Source organism: Rhopalosiphum padi, chromosome 3, assembly GCF_020882245.1.
Source record: "Rhopalosiphum padi isolate XX-2018 chromosome 3, ASM2088224v1, whole genome shotgun sequence".
Taxonomy (NCBI): Eukaryota; Metazoa; Arthropoda; class Insecta; order Hemiptera; family Aphididae; genus Rhopalosiphum; species Rhopalosiphum padi.
Window position 1 is genome coordinate 51306958 of NC_083599.1, and position 22238 is coordinate 51329195.

The window sequence follows — 22238 nt, forward strand, 5'->3', positions numbered from 1 at the left end:
AGATCCGTACCACAATATAAATTATAAATATGGATGTTTCAAAAAAATGTACATTTTGTGTGTGAATAACATGAATGATATTCTGTTCTCGAGAGCGCGCTACTGATACATGACCTCAGCGTTCGTGAGTTACAATACTTCAATACATTTTTTTTACATTTGTGTGTGCGTACCTATGTGATACAAAATACAATACGTGAAATATAATCCCGGAAATAATACCCTAGGGAAAAAACCCACAAAAAAATCCATCAAAATTGATTTTTATTTATATGAGCCACACATTTAATTTGTGTTCTTATTTGTTTCTTGAAATGAGACTAGATAGTTGCTGTAGATGATATAAAAACAAGGTAGGTAGTACAATTTAAGAACCATACAATCAATAAAAAAAAGAAAATTAATCGTGAAAAATCAAACTACGTTAATACGGTTATGCATAGGCAACAATAAATGAAAAAGAACAATTGAAATTTTTTTAGAGGCTATTTCATTTAATACACGGATTCAACTGTATTAACTTTATTAACTTTATGAGTACTTCAATTATTTAATGAACTAGGTATCGAAAAGTAACTGATGACTGATGAGTGACAAATCACGTATCTATTACAGTAGGTCCCTTTAATCAACAAAATATTAAATAAAACAATCATGTGGCATTTACATAGAATTTTATTTCCGTAGTTTTTATTTCCGCCTACTAAAAATGTAATAAAAAAAAAAATTACGAAAATCGAGACACAACGCTGTGATCATGTATCGGTGGCCCGCTCTTGAAGCGGAACTTCACACTTTTTATTCACGTCCAATTTGTACATTTTTTTAGAATATGAACATAAATATGGATGTTTAAGTGTTTTATTGTTATTCGAATATTTTTACAATATCCACATTATTTGGATTCAACAATAAAAACACAGATTTGATCAACAAAAACCATCCCAGTACCCAATTTAACAATTTTTTTTGACTTAAATTTAAAAAATGCCAAAAACACAAAGATATAATATGTATCAATGTAATAATATGTATCAGCAATTTCTTATGACTTATCACTTATGAGTGTTAGAAAAACAATGTTAACAAAATTCAATTGACATAATTTCAGTTTGTCTGTCCAATTTTACATTTTAAAAATTTTGATCCTGTTTGATCATTTGATAGTTCTGAAAAGTTAAAATATGTCAAATTACAATATATTTTTTTTATTCTGCACGAATTGAGGAATAGGAATAAATATACAAAAGGTATAATTAATATAATGTTGTTAAGAATGAAATATTCTCAAGTTTGAAAACAATTTTTATTTTCAGATGTGAATTCTGATAAATATATTGATTTTATAATGTTTTTTTTTGTGAACTAGACTTAATTGGTATGGGGAGGTGAGAGATACAAAGTTAAAAATTCCCAGTATTGATTTTTTTTAAATAAGGAAAAACAAAACTAAAGAACGGAAATAACAATACAAATCCAATTTTCGACCAAATAAATATTATTTTTTTTTATATATACCAACAACAAAAAACTGTAGATACTTAAAATTTTCAACAAATAATTAATTACAATTTTTTTTTCTTTTATTGTTGATAAGACATTCGCAGGGTCAAATTTTTTTTTAAATTTATTTAAAATAAGAATTTTGATGAAATTTGTCAAAATCTCAAAAAATTACTTTTTGTAGTTGGAAATTCATAACAACTTTTATATCTTAGTTTTAAAAACTTAATACAAGATTTCTCATAAGTTAATAATGAAACTATAACATCTCATTAATATACAAGGTCAATATTATTTTTTATAGATATTTTAAGTTCAATTTGGGTAAATTTAATTATTTAAAAAGAAATAATAATGTTAATTTATTTTTGTACTTCACATTTGATTAAATATAATAGTATTTTAATTTTTTTTATTTAAACCGTTTAAGCAAAATAGTAGTAATTTATAAGATAATAAATTATTACAAAAGAAAATAAAGAATTTAATTATAATATAATATTTACTTACATGAGAAAATTGAGGTACTTTTCTTTGATTATTTATCCAATAAATAAAAACATATTTGCTACAGCTACCAAAATTATAGTAGAAAACATTATAGTATGTATTAATTTATTATCATCATATATTGGTTTTTCAGCTAAGATAGAAAAATATTAAATTGTATATGTATATATGTATATGTATATGTATATGTATATATGTATATGTATATATGTTTATTATTTACATGTTGTTTCTATTCGAGGAGTTGTTGGAATAGGATTCCATAGAATTTCAGAATTACAATAATCTCCTTCGCAACAACAAAACATAAACCTGTTAGGTTTGATTTCTTCTATTTTCGCTTTACATTGATTTTGACCCAGACATTCGACATTATTATAAAAACAACCCTATAAATTGTTATTAAAATAAAAATATGGTAAACTTAAACACAATTTCATAAAAATCAAGTTATGTTACCTTAAGCTTAATTTCTAATTTATTTGTCTTAATATCATTTGTCCAAACAGCATAACAATATGATGGCTTGTCATTTTCTCTGGCTTTACAATTCTGGATAGCAATTGTACAATTTTTTTCATCTTGATAATTGTCACAAGTAGTTTGGTTGTAATAATGGCATTTAGTTTCGTTATATTTTTTGCGTCTAGCACAATTCCATATAGTAACGAGGAATAAAACACTACATATCCATATCCATAATTTTTGTTCCATAGTTTCTTTCAATAATTTTGAGAAGTGGTTTTTTATTTACTTTCACTTAAAAGTTGTAATCTTTATATTCTGAAACACATAATTAAAAAATTTAATAAATTAAACATATCATTTTTAGTTTAAACTAAACATAAATTTGTATAAATAATAATATGATTACAGATGTCTTGCCTACATGGATTTCACTAGGCTGATCATCTAGATCAACATACCAAAAATAATAATATTTATATTCTGTACCAGTAAGAAATTTATGCATAAAGATTTTATTTAATCAGGATGGTGTCCAGTCCCTTCAAGTCTGAATTAACAAGACTACTATAAACTGTGAAAAAATTAATTATTTTTTTTTTTTACAAATAACAAATTTGTATTCTTATCAATAATGAATTATATTATGTTATATAATTATTTAATGAAATCAAAATAATTGATTATATAGTTATATACCTATATATACACATACATACATACATACATACGTATGCCTTTACAACAATATTACATATAGCCATATAGGTTTATTTATAGGTAATATTTTAGTCGAAAAAGGAATCGACTTCTAATGCAATATAATCAATAAGAATGTTTATAAACACAAACTTTTTTTAAGACTAATAAATTTGTATTATTTTATTTAGGCCGAATTACTTTTTGACGATTATATATATTATTATTACTAAGATTCGGCCTAAAATAAAAGAATACAAATTTATTAATTCTAAAAAAAGTTTCTACTTATATATGTCGTAGGCCATATGGAAAATTAGTTTTTTTGCAAAAAGTTTAGACTGTTTGCAATGGGGTAGCCCGCTTGCGAACTACTTATTATTTTTCCAAACAGCCTGTTGTTTTTAAGGCTCATTGCATACAGACTAACAGCAGTTAGGCCTTTTAAGAACTACAATAATTGTATGATAAAATCATTTTAATTATTTTATCTTAAGGGTTATTGATAATAACACAATACAATATAATATGTAACATAAATTTAACATGTAACATTATTTATTACTTGTACAGTTGTTGACTATTGAATTACTAGTTTTAATATATATTACTAACAAAAAAAAAAAATATGTAAAATATTAAATTAAATTGAAATATTACAAAAAATATTATATAATATAATATAATTATATTGTAATATTGTAATGTAATATTTTTTGTAATATTTCAATTTAATTTAATTTAATATAATTTTACATATTTTTTTTTTTTTAGTAATATATAATAAAACTAGCAATATCAATAATCAACAACTGTACAAAATTAATAAATAATAAATAATAATTTATAATTCTAAAATTAATACATATTTTATTTTGAAACAACTATAGGTAATATAAAATATTTTAGTTTATTATTAATATTTAAAATATTATTTTACACTATTTTATATGTAATATCTAATATGTATTATTATATCACAATAATAATAAATAAAGTATCTTAAGTATCATTAAAATAAAATTAGTAAAGTAATTAGAACATATTTGAAAAAAATAATACTGCAGACTATAGACAAAAGAAAAACTTTGAAGAGCAAGAAAATGCAAAATTTATGAAAAATTAAATAATGGATGCATTATCACATAACTTATCTCTATGCGGGTTAAAACAAAAGAAAATACCTTATCTAACCCAAGGAATCAAAACTAAAAATATGAAAAAATTAGTAGTTGAATTAAATAACAACAATAATCAAAGTAACTAATATAGCGTCAATATAAATCAATATTGAATTGTTATTAAACGAAACATTAAAAGTATTTTAAATTGATGACTATGATTCAAATTTTTTTTTAACTGATTCATGACTAAAAAAAAATTAATTAAATTTAGAAACAAAAAAATTAACGATGCACATAATGCAAATTTGAAGACGATTAATGATGTAACTAAGTTAGTTTAAATAAAGGAATGATAACTATAAACGTAAAATTGTTGCTAAAACATTAATTAGGTATGTTTTTTTAGTGAATAATAAAGATTTTAAGAGGGTTCCAGTCGGTCATTATATAAGGAGTAGGAATTAGGCAAATTATGTGGTAGATGCATTTGGGTCATGTATTCATGTTAATGGGTACAAGTGTAAATTGACATTAGTGTGCACACTAATATATACATAAAAAAAATATGTAAATATATGTTAAAAGTTTAAACTTTTAAAAAGTGCTCCAACGTTTCTCTTTTTTTTACTGACTAGAGCCACTTTAATTATGATTTTTTTTATTGGATTATCTATATAAAAATGTTAAATTAAGATAAAATAAAGAACTAGAAATTAGTAATTACACAGAAAATGTCTAAATTTCTAGGTAAAAATATCAAAATATCAAAAATGAAAAAAACAAATTCCACGTGATAAAAAATAATACAAGATAAATTTTAATAAACATGACACACAATAATCTATCATAAGATAGAAAGCTTGCTTTAAAAAATAATATAAAACCACATATTTATACTGAATAACGATCTGGGAAAAATTATGAATTCAACATAGGTAGAAATCGGCTAAACCAGAAAAAATGGATGAATATATCATATTCATATCATTGCAACTGTTCGATTGTCTCTCCTCTTCATCTATACATGATTATTTTTTTCTGGATTTTTTATTTGAAAAAGTTCGAATAATATCATGCAAGTCTAGAGATTTTACAAATTCACTCTCGATGCTCAAAATTCCAAGATTCTGCAGACTATTTGGGATAGTGAAGATCGTAATACGGTTTTTAACAATTTTAATCGGGAAAAAGATCTTTCACCAGTACAGTTGGTACACATAGGAGAAAGATATACACGTAATAATCTTTCAACATTTGGAAAACTCTCAGTCACATTTAAATCAACTATCATCTTATACATATTAAGGGAAATATTTTTATTCTTATTTTCGTTCGTAGTAATTAATATTAAAGACTGATGAAAAACTTAAAAACTGTTTAAACTTTTTTGTAAAATCGTCTGAGAAATCTTTTGGATACCTTTTTAACAAATTGTTCATTTCTTCTTGTATTTCTTCGATTTCCATGTCCATTGAAATTTTTGATAATAACTTAAAATTATTTCTCACTTAAGTATAAGCGTTAATTCTACATATATATAAATAGATGTGTGTATAATATAAAGTATAAACTGTATAATTTTGGCGAATTCAATGAAAATCCTGGTGTAGTATGACTATTTACGTCGGCCAAATTATTTTGTCCCCAATAAACAAATAATAATAATAATTTGGTAAAATATTGAGCTGATACCGTTTGTTTTGGGTTTAGTTTGACCATCGACTTAGTGTGCAAGTCTACAGATTTTAAATTTTTCAAATAAAAAAAAAAAAATTACGGCCAAATTTTTTCAAGGGCCTTAAGCAGTGTTTAATTTGCTTTTAGGTTAATCCAGCATTGCTTATAATGTAATAGGTTTCTAAAGCAGAGTTATAAATTAATAAAATTATTAAAGCTCAATTAACTCAATCTGGTTTATTTATTTTTGCCAATTTTTCTTAACAAATCTAACAAGCCATTAAATATTTATATAACATACTTTAATTATACACGATGTATCTTTTTGGTACAGATTAAAATATTTTTTTTATCCATTCCGATAATAGGTACTTTGTTCTCAGACGTCTCGTGGTGGCTGTGCGCCGTCGTCGTGATATCAAGGAACGCAGGACCGCCGGCCGCCTTCTTTTTATTTTTATCTTCACATAATCATAGAACCAGATCACTGGGATGTCTACCCATTTTTCTTTGCAATCTACCCAGTTGTCGTCGTTGTCTATGGTGGAGCGGCAAAAACTCAGGATGAAATTCATCGTGCACAACCAGTTTAGAGCCCAAAATAATAGCTGTCGGGTGTTTATATTGTAGACATTTTTAATTTTGTATTTGTATGGGAAAAAAAATTATAATGACATACTTGTTATAGGTACATACATATTTTATGAAAAATTTATATCACAATACCATTCGCGTTAAATACGCGTTCATTTCCTAGGCGCCAATAGAATGACGTTTTACTTTTAAGTTATATTAGTTTATAGTTATATTTAATTATATTATTATATGTATACTTTATGTCTTTATGCAAATTAACATTATGGTCACTCATAACGATACAAACATTGTGTAACCCGACAGGGTTGTAGGCTTAACATATTATCATTATTAGAAACGTCATTAAACACATAAACTTTTTAACTTAAATGAAATATTATGATTAAATCAAATTTAAAGTTTTTTTTTTTAATACCAACTAATTCAAAGAAACGTATATATAAGTAATAATACTCATAATAGTGACTTTACATAAGTAAATACCGGAGTACCAGACGATACAAATGGAATAATTTCCCCAGTTAGATAAACTGCACACTTTTAAAAACATAGATATTTCCAACAGATCATTTAAGACTGTATGTTGGAATACTACAATTTTAGAATTTTTATCTACCTATCGATTATAATTATTAAAGGTAAGCTATTAAAATGTTAAGCACGAAACAAAATCAAAGAAAATTAATATAAAAATCATATGAATTTGTTTTTTTTTAATTGATTGGATGTCCACCTTAGAAACATTTAACAAAGCGTTCAATTGATTAATACCTATTGGTTTATCGTGCAAAATGATATTTAGTTCTTATACTATATAGGTAGTTTATAACATATAGTAAGTATGCAGTAACTGCTTATACAATTTCTTATATTTAACTCCTTAAAAACGGTTGGTGTATCTCTTCAAAAGAAAAAGGTATTAAAGATTTGTCTCAAATATTTAAAAAAATATTTTTTGTTATACCTACTGAATATATTGTGTTTGATTATAATATATAATGGGTATTTAATACGCTTTATGCATTACTTATTTGTGCAGAATCGCAACTTATTACAATACCATTTCATTGTGATTTAGGTGAACCCTAGAGGCCTAGAACAAAATACAGGTAGGATCCCTGGTGGCTGGTGTACAGGAATCGTGCCTCACTTTTATCTTAAAATAAAGGTAACACGAATTACATTGTTTTTATTATTTAACATATTTTTTCTGGTTGAATAACGTTCGGGTAAATAAATATTCAATATTGATAATAAACTATGTGAATTTCGGCCCAATTATATTTCATTGGTAAAATGCATTTCAAGTATTATACCATTATGTGATTAATTAGATTAGTACCTATTATAGTAAATACGTAAATACGCACATACTGTCCAAAATTACGTCTATACGATTATTATTATTTACGATTTAATTTTTCAATCGTCATACTAACTTGTTATTTTAAATAATCACTATATGTATACAGGATTTTCAGTAAGTGAGAAAAATAATTATTATTGATGGTTTTAAGTTTCGATTCCATAGACCTTTAAAAAATGATGTACAAGGTTGCAGCTGTTGTTTGAAATCATGTAAGTCTTAATTAAAATGCAAAAATAATTTTAGCACAGATCAACCTAAAGAGCATAACCATTCAAAACCAGACTTATAAATAGACAAAAAATTAGCAATACCTTTAAGAGGAAAGCTACGGAAGATATTATTTCGTCAAAACCATAAAAACGTTTAAACGCAGAATGAAAAAATAATGATATAGAAACAATACCAACTAACGATGTAACATTAATTAAAAGAAATATTCATTATATACGTACATTTGTTCATCCATAACTATCTAAAATAGAATCTATTAATTACGTGATTTTTTTTTTACGCATACAAAATAAAAACTAATAAACAAGAGAATTTATTATTATGATTTATGAATGACAAACCTAAGGGCATAGTTAGATTTTCAACGATATCGAATTTAAAGGTATTATGCAATGTACAAAATATTTATATTGACCAAAGCCGTTTCATTTAAATTTTTACTAATGTAGTTCAGTAATACATATTTAATATTTATATACCTACCTATAATATATTACACACAACAATCATATTTGTTTATTATACAATTAACCAACCAAGATAGTCAAACACATAAAATAATGTAAATTATTAACAAATACAAATACTGTACTTAATAATAAATGTATCTAACTCAAAACTAAATTGTTGAAAGACTATATAGCCAACCTCCTCGTGGTGTCGCTATTAGGCTAAATCAGCAATATTCTGGTATGCAATTAATCTGGTACCTATAGTAAAATATAGCTGTGACGTAAATCCCCTATTTTTTAACCAAATGAGACGCATTTCATATAGGTACGGTAGGTACATATTAGCATAATATATTATTAGATCGAAAAATATGAAATTAAATATAAAATTATGATTTATATATATTAGCATTGATTATAAATACTATTTATAATCAATGATATTAGATATTTTATAAATATTAAATTAAATATGATATACTGATATGTCGTGTACAGTGCAAATTTGCAATATACGTGGTGAGCACGCATCTTGCGGTGGCTTCAAACCGGCCCTACGTAGTAGTACTAAACTGATTCAAATAATATTAATACTCTTCACTTACTATAGATACTTCGTAATACGGTTGTACAGATTTTTGGCTAAACATAAAATAATATTAAATCGTTGTTTTTGAGATTGAAACAGATGTAGCGATCAGTTCATATATATATATACTCACAAATTATTGCGAAAATAATCGTCCATTGATAGTTTTGATATGTCATAGTATAAATTTAAATAGCAGTTGGTAAACTGTAAACTGGTAATCATCGATCGTACCAAACACCAAACATCGAACCAAATCAAAAATATACGGATGTCCACTAAACGCTGCGACTGCATTCCGAACACGGCACTATTTAAAAAATAATAATGATATTAACTATATATTAAACTATAATAGTTCAAATTGTTACAAAACTCGTCAGTCACGAATATCTGTAAATTATTTTGCAGTTTTATATTAAATAAATTAAAAATGCGCATAGTCTAACCGGCGAGGGCGCTTTACTGTGCATATATAGAACATACTGACATAAGTTTTGAGTGTACCTAGTCATTGAACAGGTTTTTACAATGTAATAGATGTGTTAAATTATATTGCATACAACATAAGAAATACGATTCTGACTCAGTAGTTATTGTTTCTAATGATATTTTAAAATTAGTAACTGTAATCCAGTAGGCTGAACTTATTTTTCCAAAAAAAGTAATGTATATACATAATATTATATACTTACATTATTAATTTATTATTACATCATATTATTGAATATTTTTATCAACTTATAAGTTATAATACAATCAATATCGACGTACTGATCGATTCGTAGAGAAACTTGAATCTTTTCGCCACTACGTACATTATTATTTACTAAGCCAGCGGTTCCCAACCCATGAGCCGCGAGCAGCGTATTGCAGGTACAGTGCCGTGAACCATATACTATTAAAATATTAAATATTATATATATTTAAAATAATAGTATTATATATTTTTATTATATACCTAATAAATATTTATATATATATATGCTTACGTATAGGTAGGTCTCAAAGATTTTTTTACAAAATTGGTAGTCCACACAACTAAAAAGGTTGGGAACCGCTGTACTAAGGTATATTTATACATTACTTTTAATTTTATACACGTGTACAATAAACGAAGATCTACAGTACGCTGGTATTTACACTTAATAGTTACTATTCAGTACTCTCCGTTTTATTTTTTTTTTGGAATTTGTAATTTATTCATATACTCTACTCTCTATATATATACCTAGACTAAGATGCTGCCGTGTAGGAAAATGGTGTTTTGTGCCAATTTTTTTACTTGTAATTTGTGCCACTAATAGGTAAATTTAAGTACGTATGTAATTTGCGCCAAAATATAAAAACAAAACATGTATTTTGCGCCACGACAGAAAACGAAATGTTGCACTTTTAATTTCAATTGTTGAAATTTAAGTATAGGTACTTATATACATAATTATAATATGGCTAACTTTTACAAAAAAAAAACATATACAAATATTATTCTTATTTAATACTTTTTTTAATTACTTTTAATAATTTTCTAAAAGTGTATAAAGGTACGGTTTCCCTGCAGCGTCAATGAGTGGAACAGCACGGCGTCATGACGCCGCGTCTAGACGCTTACCTATGTCCAGACCGGTAGTTGACGCTAGACGCCGCGTCTGGACGCTGCAGGGAAACCATACCTTAACTATTAAAATTAACTTGATTGATCAATGCACTATAATACCTACGCTCTAATACACATTACCAAACCGATCAGCAACAATGGGTTATTCATGAATGTGTTGACACAATTCTCGGTCTGGTACTCGAAAAGCTCGTTCAGCAGGCGCGTCCGGTTATCTTTACCAGACCAGTCGTGTACGGTCAGTTTTGCGTTGTACTGGAAAACGCGATAATAAGACTGGGCCTGCATAATCATGCCACCGCAGGCCAAGCTCACAGCAATCGTCATGGCGTACCCAGCCATACGAATCCTTTGCGTCCTGGTCGGCAACAAGTGTGTGTCCATTAGTCGGATCGTGTTCATTTTTCAATCTCGTTCTTGTTCGCTTGTCAAATATCGTAGGCACAGGGTTATTGTGAATAAAATATATATGATTAGCGCGGCTACGGTATAGGAAAAACTTGTTGGTAATCAATTGTAGAATACCGAGGATCCAATATTATAAAACTATGTTTTATTTATTTTATTTCTATAGCTTTTGACATAATTCATATATTTCCGTATATTTTCAAATATTGAATACATACACCGTAACTTACTATGGTAACTAAATACTTATATGTACAATTTAATGTAATGAAGAACTTAGCTATCAGCGTTTTTTGCACACGCCCATGTCCATAACCGCTTATTACTGTAGCCGCGCCGCCACCGTTGTCGAGCTGTTTATTTACCACTATGATAAAAACCGTGTCGACAACGACACAACAGTACATGTAGTCAGGGGCGCCAATTCAGTTTTGAAATAGGGCTCCCAAATTATTAAGCAAGCCAAATTTGTCCACCATATCAGAACATAGTAAAAATATTGAAATTTATTAAACTTAAAAGATAGGGCGCGTGACATTCTTTATACATTTTAGCCTATTTGTAGAAGTCTCACAAAAGTCACAACCATTGCCTACATACTTTCTTTGAATCTTGATTATACTGTCATTATCTATAAATATAATTCATACATTTAACTTAAGCACCTCAATTTAAAATGAATAATTATTATGACTATTATTATTCAAATAAAATTTTTGATTATACAAATAAAGCTGTAAGCAATATATTATAAAAAAAAATCAATGTTAGCTATTAGCATGCAGTTATTTGTATCGTTAAATTATTTGAAGTTTGAAATTAAGAGTTTATAAATAATTACTAATTAGCAAAATGAATAACGTAAGATTGATTTTTACAAATTTTTAATAATTTATATTTATATCACAATCTTAAGAAGCTAATAAGACAGATAAATATATTTTTTAATTTTGATCCTTTGATTATAATCTTACAATTGTCAAGAAAATAAAGATTAAAACAATATATTATTTATAAAATATTTTTCGAAAATTATTATAATAGTTTATTTATTACATTTCGATGACCTTGACCCATGATTATTTAACTACTGTGGCATATAAATCAAAAATCAAAAAAAAATTTAATAACAGTATTGCACAATTATCGATTTAAATTTTTTTATTTCAAATCGTGTATTTGTGTTTGTAATCGTTTGAAAAAATATCATAAACAATTTTATTATTTTATAATGAAATCATAGATTAAAAATATATTATCAGTTTGGATTTTATTTTTATATACTATTTAAATGTTCTGCGTATCAGTAGCATGTTGAACAATTTTCAGACCCGAAGGGCCGCGGCCGAGGCAATCTACCATTTAATCACACAGCTTAAAAATTATAATATTTAAAAAAATCAATGAGATAACACACAGTTGTGGTATTCTTTAACACATAGTGTTGAGTTAGATTTTAATAACAGTTCATTCATTATAATATTAAATCTAACAACATATAATTAAAATTGCTAAATTTGCAACGCATATTTGCAAATTTGCTACGTTACCTACACATTAAGGTGGCTGAAGTAGGTCGAAAAAAAACATGTGAAACAACCAAAATGCCAGACAAAAGTGTGAAACTTGTGTTTGATGGATTTTAATTTAAAAAACAGATTTGAATTTGTATTCTAGTCTTTTAGGTTTCGATCGAGATGATTTTTGATATTTGAAAAATTGAACACGTACTTAAGTCTTAAAATAAAAGAGTAAAGATAACAATATTATACACTCTGACTACGGGCGTTGTATAATGTGTTTACCACCGGGATCATTAGTAGTTGTATATAATAATATTCCGGCAAGCAGTGCATGTATGACCCACTCACAATGCATCAGTGGCGCTGAGTAAACAAAAAAACTGCGTCCGGTGGCACGGCAAAGCATTGAGCATATTATTATGCTTGTTATAGAATTCCAGAGTTACGCCATCTGCATAATTATTGTTTCCGACGAAATACGCACCGTCTCTGAACTCGATACGCAGTCCATTTATTATAAATATAATTCCAGAAGGATTACACAGTGGTGGCGGGTTGTAACGTCGAACGGTGTAGTAGATAGACTAAAGAAAGAAATAAGACGTGTACGATTTGCGAGTGAACGCTGTTCGGTTCGAAAATTAGTCGGAATGATGATTTATTCTTTCACGGGAGCGATGCAAGCGATGCAGAAAACACAAATCAATCTGTAGCTGTCGTTTATTTAGCGTCAACAATAAACATAATCGGTATTTACATAATTTTTGTCGTCCGTGCTTGTTATCCTCTTGTGTAGGTACCTCTTTACGCACGAAAAAATAAATAATCTATTTAATCGTCAATATTATTTGTCTTACTTGGTTGTAAAACTATTGTGCATGATAATAATATCGCCATTTGGCTATGGTGGTAGATTAGGAATCCATAGAGGAGGGATCCGAAATGCGTTTTATATTCGATACATTATATTTGGTATTTATTGTATAGGTCACGACCGAAAATAAAACAACCGTGTTGATCCCGTCTTTGATTGGGATATTTCTGAGTCTTTTTTACGACGGCGTTTAATGTGGACTTTAACCGTCGGGAGCGGTGAGTAGGCCTATTAAAATTTTTTTTTGCATTCGACCAAATACGTGGATAAAGATATAGATACATATTTTAGTCATAAACTCATAAGTTATGAGTATTAACATATATGCATTTTTTAATGCAATATTGGTAATTGTTTCATTCGAGTGTTTATGTAATTTGTATTTAGCGATTTGCCGTTTTGTTACTGAATATTATTTTAAAAATGTTGATCTTTATGAAACGCGTTATCAGTGCAGTGAACACAAGCCAGACACGAACATTTATCATCTTTAATGGTTAATCGGTATTTAGTAAGTACCGCGTAAAATAATATTGTACTGCACAACTCACTACGCAGTACTCTACGGTTTGGACGGAGACCGCCAAGGGAGTTAGTATCGGTTGACGGTCAGCGCTGTGTCTGGCTAGACACAATATTATTAATATTATTATTATTTTAGCGATGGGCCGTTTCACGCCCGTTTCAGCAACACTTGAACACTTCCGTCCAATAACGCGCCCGTTAGATTTCGACCACTATAGTACGCAGTTTCATCCACGTCGTGTCGTGCTCTCGTCCGCCCGTCGATGGAGTTCGGGTTTTTCATCGGACAGCCGGTAGATGTCGTGCGCGCTCACGATCGCTTATCGACGCGGTTTTGACGCTGTCGCCGAGCGTTTAGCACAAGTCAAATCGACCGGGTTTCGCGGTCGGCTGTCGCGACGAAGCCAAAAGTTTGCACTGGATACGGACTCACACCGACCCGACCGACTTGCGTCTGTACCTATGACACTGGTGTGGTGTGAACACCAGCGTAGTACACGGCATCGTGACCCGGCCGACTGTTTATAGGGAACCGAATATCGTCCAATCGACAACTCCGGTTCCCTTTCAAAACGAAAAAATCTTTCGCCTTTTACTAAAGATTTCCGTGGAGGGGAGCACTCCAAGGAGTCTAGAAATGTAATTTTTTAAATAGCCTGACCTTTAGGTCGGGCTTCTAATGCACCATATCTCAAAACGAATTCACTCTCAATACATCCTTACCATATCACCTAATGAGTTCGTGTCGGTAAACTCGTAAACTCCTAGCATTACAATAACGTGGACTATTATAAAATGCATAATTCATTAAATAGTATGTGGTGTATGTTAAATTATTTCTTATTTTCCTATAGTTTAAGTATGAATGTTTATGGCCCTCCCCCCCAAAAAAACAAACCCGGGGTACGGCACTGCAAATAAGTATCTGCTTAATGAAACAATAGGTATTAATGTCTGTAATTTTTACAACCTGAAACCATTCTAATTAGCAAATGCATATTATGCATGTGCCTAAAACCAAAATCATAACTAAAATATTTAGACAAAAAAAAAACGTTAAACGCAAAATGGACCATTATCTTATGTTCCAAGTGTTCCAACGACCAATTATTCGACAATATATTTTTTGTTCCAAGCTTTATTTAATCCAATGTTGGTTTATTCTATACACAGATATTATATTTATTAAATTTATATATATCTGTGATTCTACATCGTATTTATACAAAAGTAATAAGTATTTTAAATTTGTATTAACAAAGTTTGGAAAGTTTTTGTCGTCTTATAAAAATAAAATATTGTTACTTTAGCCGCCCTGAGGCATCATTTTTGTTATCAGTTATCAATGTTATCATGAAACCACAATATATTGTAATGTTTTTTTTTTCAAACTGGATACACTGTATTTTGCCATTCTGTTTGCTTTGTATTGTAACGGCTATAGCGTCCCCTTGGTATAACTACATAACATAACGTATCTATGTAAAATGGTTATTTCTTCATGTCTAAAAAAAAAAAACCTGAATTAAAAATTTGATATGCCTCTCAGCCACCCAAGCGTGGACACGCCTATGTATAGAGCAGCGGTTCCCAAAATGTGCTCCGCAATGGCTTAACAAGGGCTTCGTTCGTATACCACAATAAATGAATACAGAACACAGACAGATAACAATTAACGTTAAATATTGCTTGAGGGCTCCACGACAAACTTCTACTTAAAAAAAGGCTCCGAGGCTAAGAAAGTTTGGGAACCGCGGGTATAGAGCAATGATTTGCAGTGCGCTTTTACGGATACTGCAAACCGGATCCAAATTTTATCAGCGTTGTTCGGCGTCCTTGACGATTTGTACCTTAGTTATATATCTATAAGGGTAGATATAAAGAAGTTTTCTTCTCTAAAATATAATGCCACAACCGCTATTGTTCCCCAAACACACGTTGACACGCACGGGCGCATACACGCACGCACAGGCCTTCACACGCATGCGCGTTATATACGTGTTGTATTCTTCGAACACACAATGAGTCAGATGCAGTGGGGGTTGTGGGCTCATACAATATAGCTATACATATTGAGATAAAAGGCATGTTTGACCAGTGGCAACATTTAAACCGCATTCCAATCGAGATTTCGGAGTCCAACGGCCGACTACCTGTGAATATTTCCCGCACTTTACCAGAAACGACGCGCATAATACCAAAGGACCAAGTCCTTGCGCATTCACGTTATTCGTATTATCTATTCGTACATTTCATTAAATCTATTCGTTGTCATAGTTTTATATCGAAAATCGCATTTACAGCATCCGAAAATGGCTCCAAGAAAATTTGATGATATAGATGATGAACTTGTTTATCATAAAAGGCAATTTAAACAAGTACGTACTACGCAGGTCCTATAGGCTATAATAATTGTAATAGGTATAATATCCGAGATACCTTTATGGCTTATGGACGAGTCACGACTGAGTATAATTACTAAAATGTTGTTTGAAATATGATTATAATTTTCTGCTATCTATTTAATTTTATTTAACTGTTCTTTTTCTGTCTTCGTTTTGTCCATAGATACAGAATACATTGAAAATAACAAAGAATTATTTTCGGATGCTAGCGCTCCGTAATCCATTTTTATCTCCAGTATACAGTAATGGTTACTTGAAAATGCCAAATTGTGTGTTGACGAGTGAGGTAACTACAAATGGAGTCACTCGAGTCATTCAAGAAGTGTCGCACAATATTTCTTCGGAGATGGATATCACGGAAAAAATAAGTAATATTAATATTAATTCGCCAGAGATAGCTGTAAAGGAAGGGAGCCATGATGTTAACATTGATTCGTCAACGATGGTGGTCAGCGAAGTCAATGATACATTGCAGTAGGTTGTGAACCCGCAGATTTATAATTTATAAATCTGTGTGTAAACCGAAGTGCTATTTAAGATTATAAGAGATTATATTATTAATGTGATTTTTTTAACCGTTTATTAATACTTGTTACTTTAGGTAACATTTATGTTTCACCTGCATAGTAGGTATCAGTGTAGTTTCGGTCTTAAAAATGTATAACGTAGTAAATTTACGATCGCCAGTTTTCATTTTGTAATTTCATTTATTTTAACATAAGAGTAACTTAACCTATTGTCAAAGTTAAAGGTAATAACATATTGTTATTTTGTAGTTTGTTGGGAATGCTTTTTTTATATGATGTATAAGCGAGTTATGAGCATTTTAAAATTGTAATATTTTACACGCTTTTAATTCGTTTTAAAATTAAGATATTTAAATACAATTTCCAGCAAACTACAAAGAATAATATTGTTACGTTTTAAGTTTAATAATATATAAATTATAAACTGTAATATTAAAACTAGCAAGTTAAACGAGATCACTTACACAATGCGGATTAAATGTTTGCTTAAATTTTTGCCATCTCTTAATATGTGGTCTTTAATACAATTAAGTGGTCTACCGCGATAATAATTATAATACAGTGATCTAAATTTTATATATTATAAAATATACAAAGCAAACTTTTTATGAAAAAACAGTCTAAAAAAGTTGATTTTCAGTAAAAAAAAATTTGAAATTTATTTTATTTTAATTTAATTTATTAATGATAAAAAAAATATGAACATTTAAAAAAAAAATACATGCAAATATTTTATAAAAAAAAAAAGCGATTGTAAATTATTTACAAAACATAATTGCATACTTCTTAAAAACGAATAAAAATATTACTTCTTTTATTTAATCATTGACATCAATACTCAGCTGAATAGGTACCTCACTAATAAGTCTTCTTTTGCCATTCTTCACATTTTCTTAAAAGTTTTCAATCTAAGTAATCTCTAAAGATTTAATTCTTTGTATATTACCTACCACCAATTTCTGGGTATATAAAATTCTTTGAATGATTTACTGTTTCAAGTAGGTACAGGCACATAATCATTTTCAAATATGTTGATATATACAAGCCAGGAATCAAAATGCATTGTTGTATCCAATAATTCCTTACTTATATTACTCATATTCATAGTTAGGTAATAAACAAAACGGTATATTGGGAGATGGCCTAAGTTTTAATCTGATGTAATTTTCTTACCAGTACATTATAAACTAGTACAAAAAGTTTTTTTTTATAAAAATTTAATAATAAATATATGTGTAATAATCTTATAATGTACCTACCTAATATAATAATGATGAAATGATTGAATGTTTAAATGAATAGTTATAATTTTTTTTTTTTGTATAAATTGCTTACCTAAAAATTACCTTATTAATATTATATTATTATCATTTTTAATAGAAAACTGTATAATAAAAATATTATATTGCTCAACTATGATTTTGTTTAATATTTTTGATTAAATGGTTTATATATATATATATATATAAACTATTATATAAAACAATTTATTTGAATGAAACAATTAGTATGGACACCGATAACTTTTAAAAGATTTCAAATTATAAAAATTGTATAAGTACATTGATATTCAATGTTTTACATTGTATTAAATCATTTATTAAAGAACTTTTTCAGCTAAATACTTTGTTGCAACTGAGTAAACATATACTAATGTTCTGTTTGTATCTTATATATACCATAAATTTTATTAATCTAGAAAAGTAACTAAATTTTTATGTGTATAAAGTTTAATTAGAGTAGACAAATTAAAAATAAACTTAAAATAATTTACCTTTAGTTCATTATAAATCAAAGTGGTGCTAGTTTGCATAGATACTAGATAAATTTAATAAATATTTAATGATGCAATTTATAGTAATTATTAATCTAGATTCTAGATAAACAATTATTGAAAATGCTTCTCTATATTGAAATACCATAAGAATAAATAAATTATACCAAAGATAGATAAATAATATTATTTTATATGAGTTATTAAAAAATAAATTTAACTTTTTTAAGTATGAAGAATAATTTTCATATAATAATATTGTTAATATAATGAATAGGGCTGGGATTTGATTGATTTCTTGATTGCATTTGAGTGTTTTTAAATGCATATTTGTGTCTGTGTATAATCTTCAATTTATACAAAGTTATTGTGTGTGTACGAATCCTATGATGACTTTATAATTAGATTAAAGATTGATTTCCACAAAAATTCTAATTCTAATTCTAATCTTCAATTCAATATACATAGTTGATGATTCAAGAAGTGTATCTGCAAATAGGTAGGTACCTACATATATTTTTAATTATCACATTCAAAAAAACTATTATTACAATATTATCCACAAGTAATTGAACATTTTCAATAATTTAATCTTTATTTTCTTTTTATTGATAATTTTATTTCAATTAAAATAATTATTTATTATTTAACTAAACAAAATATAATTTCAAATAGAAATTATAAAAGACATGCAGTAAAAATAATATGATATATATATATGAATAATTATTAATAATATATTTAAATTGTAAATAATAATTATTAGATACATTCGAACCATTCTACTTAATATTATGAACAAAAAGTAATTTAAAAGCATTCTAACTAAATTTATATGTGAACACATATAATAATAGAAAATACAATCTTGCACATTGAAAAATTGATTTAATAGCTGTTGCAATCAAATAACAATAGTTCTTTTTCTGGATTACCATAATGGCTATCGGCTGACCTTATGTATGATTCATTAAGATGCTATATGCTTTTTTTATTTTAAATTCTCTGTATATTATATAGATATTAGATGAACATATTGGTTGCTTATATCTTTTTGCAAATTAATTCTTTTAGTTAAATAAAAATTAAAAATCTTATTGTGTATATTTTATATATATAATATATAATATATACTTGATGACTATGCATTACTATTATTATTTGTATACTTAGTATTTTTGTGAACTCTTCATAACTCTCCATCACAAGCTGTCAGCTTATCGGAGGGTTGCAAATTTTTATACACACTTATTATTTTAATATATATCTTTAATTTAACTCATTATTAATTGTAATTTATAATTTTCTGTAAGATATGTTCTATGTAAAAAGAAAATTATTTGCAAATAAATATTATTATTAATATATAGTACATATTATTAAATAGTATCTTCTTAATTTTTAAGTATAATACCAATACTCAAGTGTTTTATAAAAATTGAAGAGCATCCGTGGCTAAGCTAGGTACTGAAAGTTTGGGAACTAATTTCATATTTCCTCTAATAGTCTAATGAATATGTGTAGAACTTAGTTTATTACCTAGGTAATTTGAATTCACCGTTATTTTGAATTTTAGAAAGTTGTTCTATATAATATATTCTCGTCATTCTCGATCAAATTATCATTTTCATCTAAAATTGCTCTAAAATCTTAATGAACCTAAAGTATTTGTTGTTAATTTAATTTTGTGAATTCTATTAAAGTATATTATCATTTGACTTTTATTGAAATGACACTTTATATCATCATATTGCTGGTATAATTCACAATTTACAATTTAACAAATGAAATGCACCAAGCTTAAAATAGGCGGCATGCAATTTAATAATTACAAAATGTATATTATGTTAATAAAACTTTAATACAGTTAATTTAATTTAGTTGAGTTTGTACAAATAGTTTAATTTTGTCAACTAATCTATGAACAATTTCCAAATACTCTTCAGCAAAAACACTAATACATATTTAAGTGTCTGGACTTACACAATCTTCAATTTTTATAATATTTTATAATTATAAAATCAACATCTAGCTAAATAATATATATTATTATTTATTTATTGGCTATTGCCTATTTTATTTTGTAGACTCATATAGAACTCAAATTGCTGCTACGCGGCGTTTTAAATAGACAATCAAGTTACACTAAGATGCCATATTGTCGGTATCTCGTCGTAATAATTTATTTATTTAAATATATTATATTGAAATTTTTATTTTTTGGTATTATAATTATGACCTAAGGTACCAGCATCAATTTCACGATTCTATCTATTTTGTTGATAGTAAACTCTTGTAAAATCTTTCGTAAGTTAAAGGGACGTGTTTTTTCTGTATATAATATTACGATATGCTTTGTATTACTTAATATCTTAGATCGTTTCATTATTACAAAATATAAAAATGTAGATAATGAATTACGTATAATAAACAATAAATAAAAAATAACGAAACGTATATTATCAAATTTCCACGAATAATATTTTTCTAATTACAAAAATATATATAATAACACAATAACTCAAATCGTTGTTTCATTTAAATACGATCGTACGTTCGTACCTTTCTATAATGTAGTCAAAAATTGAACTATTTGAAATAAAATTTGTTGTAAATATAATCTACAAGATAGCTGCAAAAACAATTTATGAGATACTTAGAATCAAATGTTGGTACAAAATAATATGTACATCTTCATGATTATGACGAATTTTGTCTATTTTCTTGAATATTGGGTTGTATAAACGGTTATAAAATAGTGATGTATTTTTAATAATTGAGATTTCTCTAAGAATAACTTATGATGAACCTTTTACTAAATTGTTTAACTTGTTTGTTAAACATACAAATTTTAATTAACCTTTTTAGAAACTTGGGTTCAAAGGCTTAATTTATTTAAATAAATATTAAAAATGAATTAATAATGTTCTGTTATGGTAAATACTAGATTTTTTACGTGTTTTTCACATTCAATTTCATAAAAGGGATTTGAATATTTTATAATTTCTTTAGTATAAAAAATTGATCACTAATTATCTCAAATTCTTAACAAATATATACTATGTAAAGTCACTATACATAAACTAAATCTTTTTCTTGAAATGTGTGATCTGTTCTATTTCTATCAATCCTTCCTTTATTTTTTCTTAAGTTTTTCTTGGAATTTAATACTTTTTTCATCTTTATTTTCTTTAAATTTTCTTTTGTTTTATTTACACAATTTGTTGGTAGTTGCTACTAGCTACCCTTAAAAAACCGTGCTTTATTTTTACTACTATATATTTTTATTCACTTTTTGGGTTTGATTCAATTTTTATTTAAACCAATGTAGGTATTAGTCTGTTTGTATTATCTATCTTTATCGGATA

The 22238-nt window shown here is 27.3% G+C and overlaps 1 protein-coding gene and 1 non-coding gene across 2 annotated transcripts; both read left to right on the forward strand.

Moving 5' to 3' along the window:
- Positions 1 to 14715: 14715 nt before the first annotated feature.
- Positions 14716 to 14839, forward strand: LOC132928120 (U5 spliceosomal RNA). The gene has a single exon (XR_009661993.1). It is a non-coding gene; the product is annotated as a U5 spliceosomal RNA (small nuclear RNA).
- A 706-nt stretch (positions 14840 to 15545) lies between these two features.
- LOC132926350 (uncharacterized) lies at positions 15546 to 18504 on the forward strand. Its single transcript, XM_060990704.1, has 2 exons — positions 15546 to 16542; positions 16733 to 18504. Exons 1-2 carry the CDS (start codon positions 16477 to 16479, stop codon positions 17045 to 17047), a joined length of 381 nt encoding a protein of 126 aa, XP_060846687.1. The 5' UTR covers positions 15546 to 16476; the 3' UTR covers positions 17048 to 18504.
- Positions 18505 to 22238: the final 3734 nt, after the last annotated feature.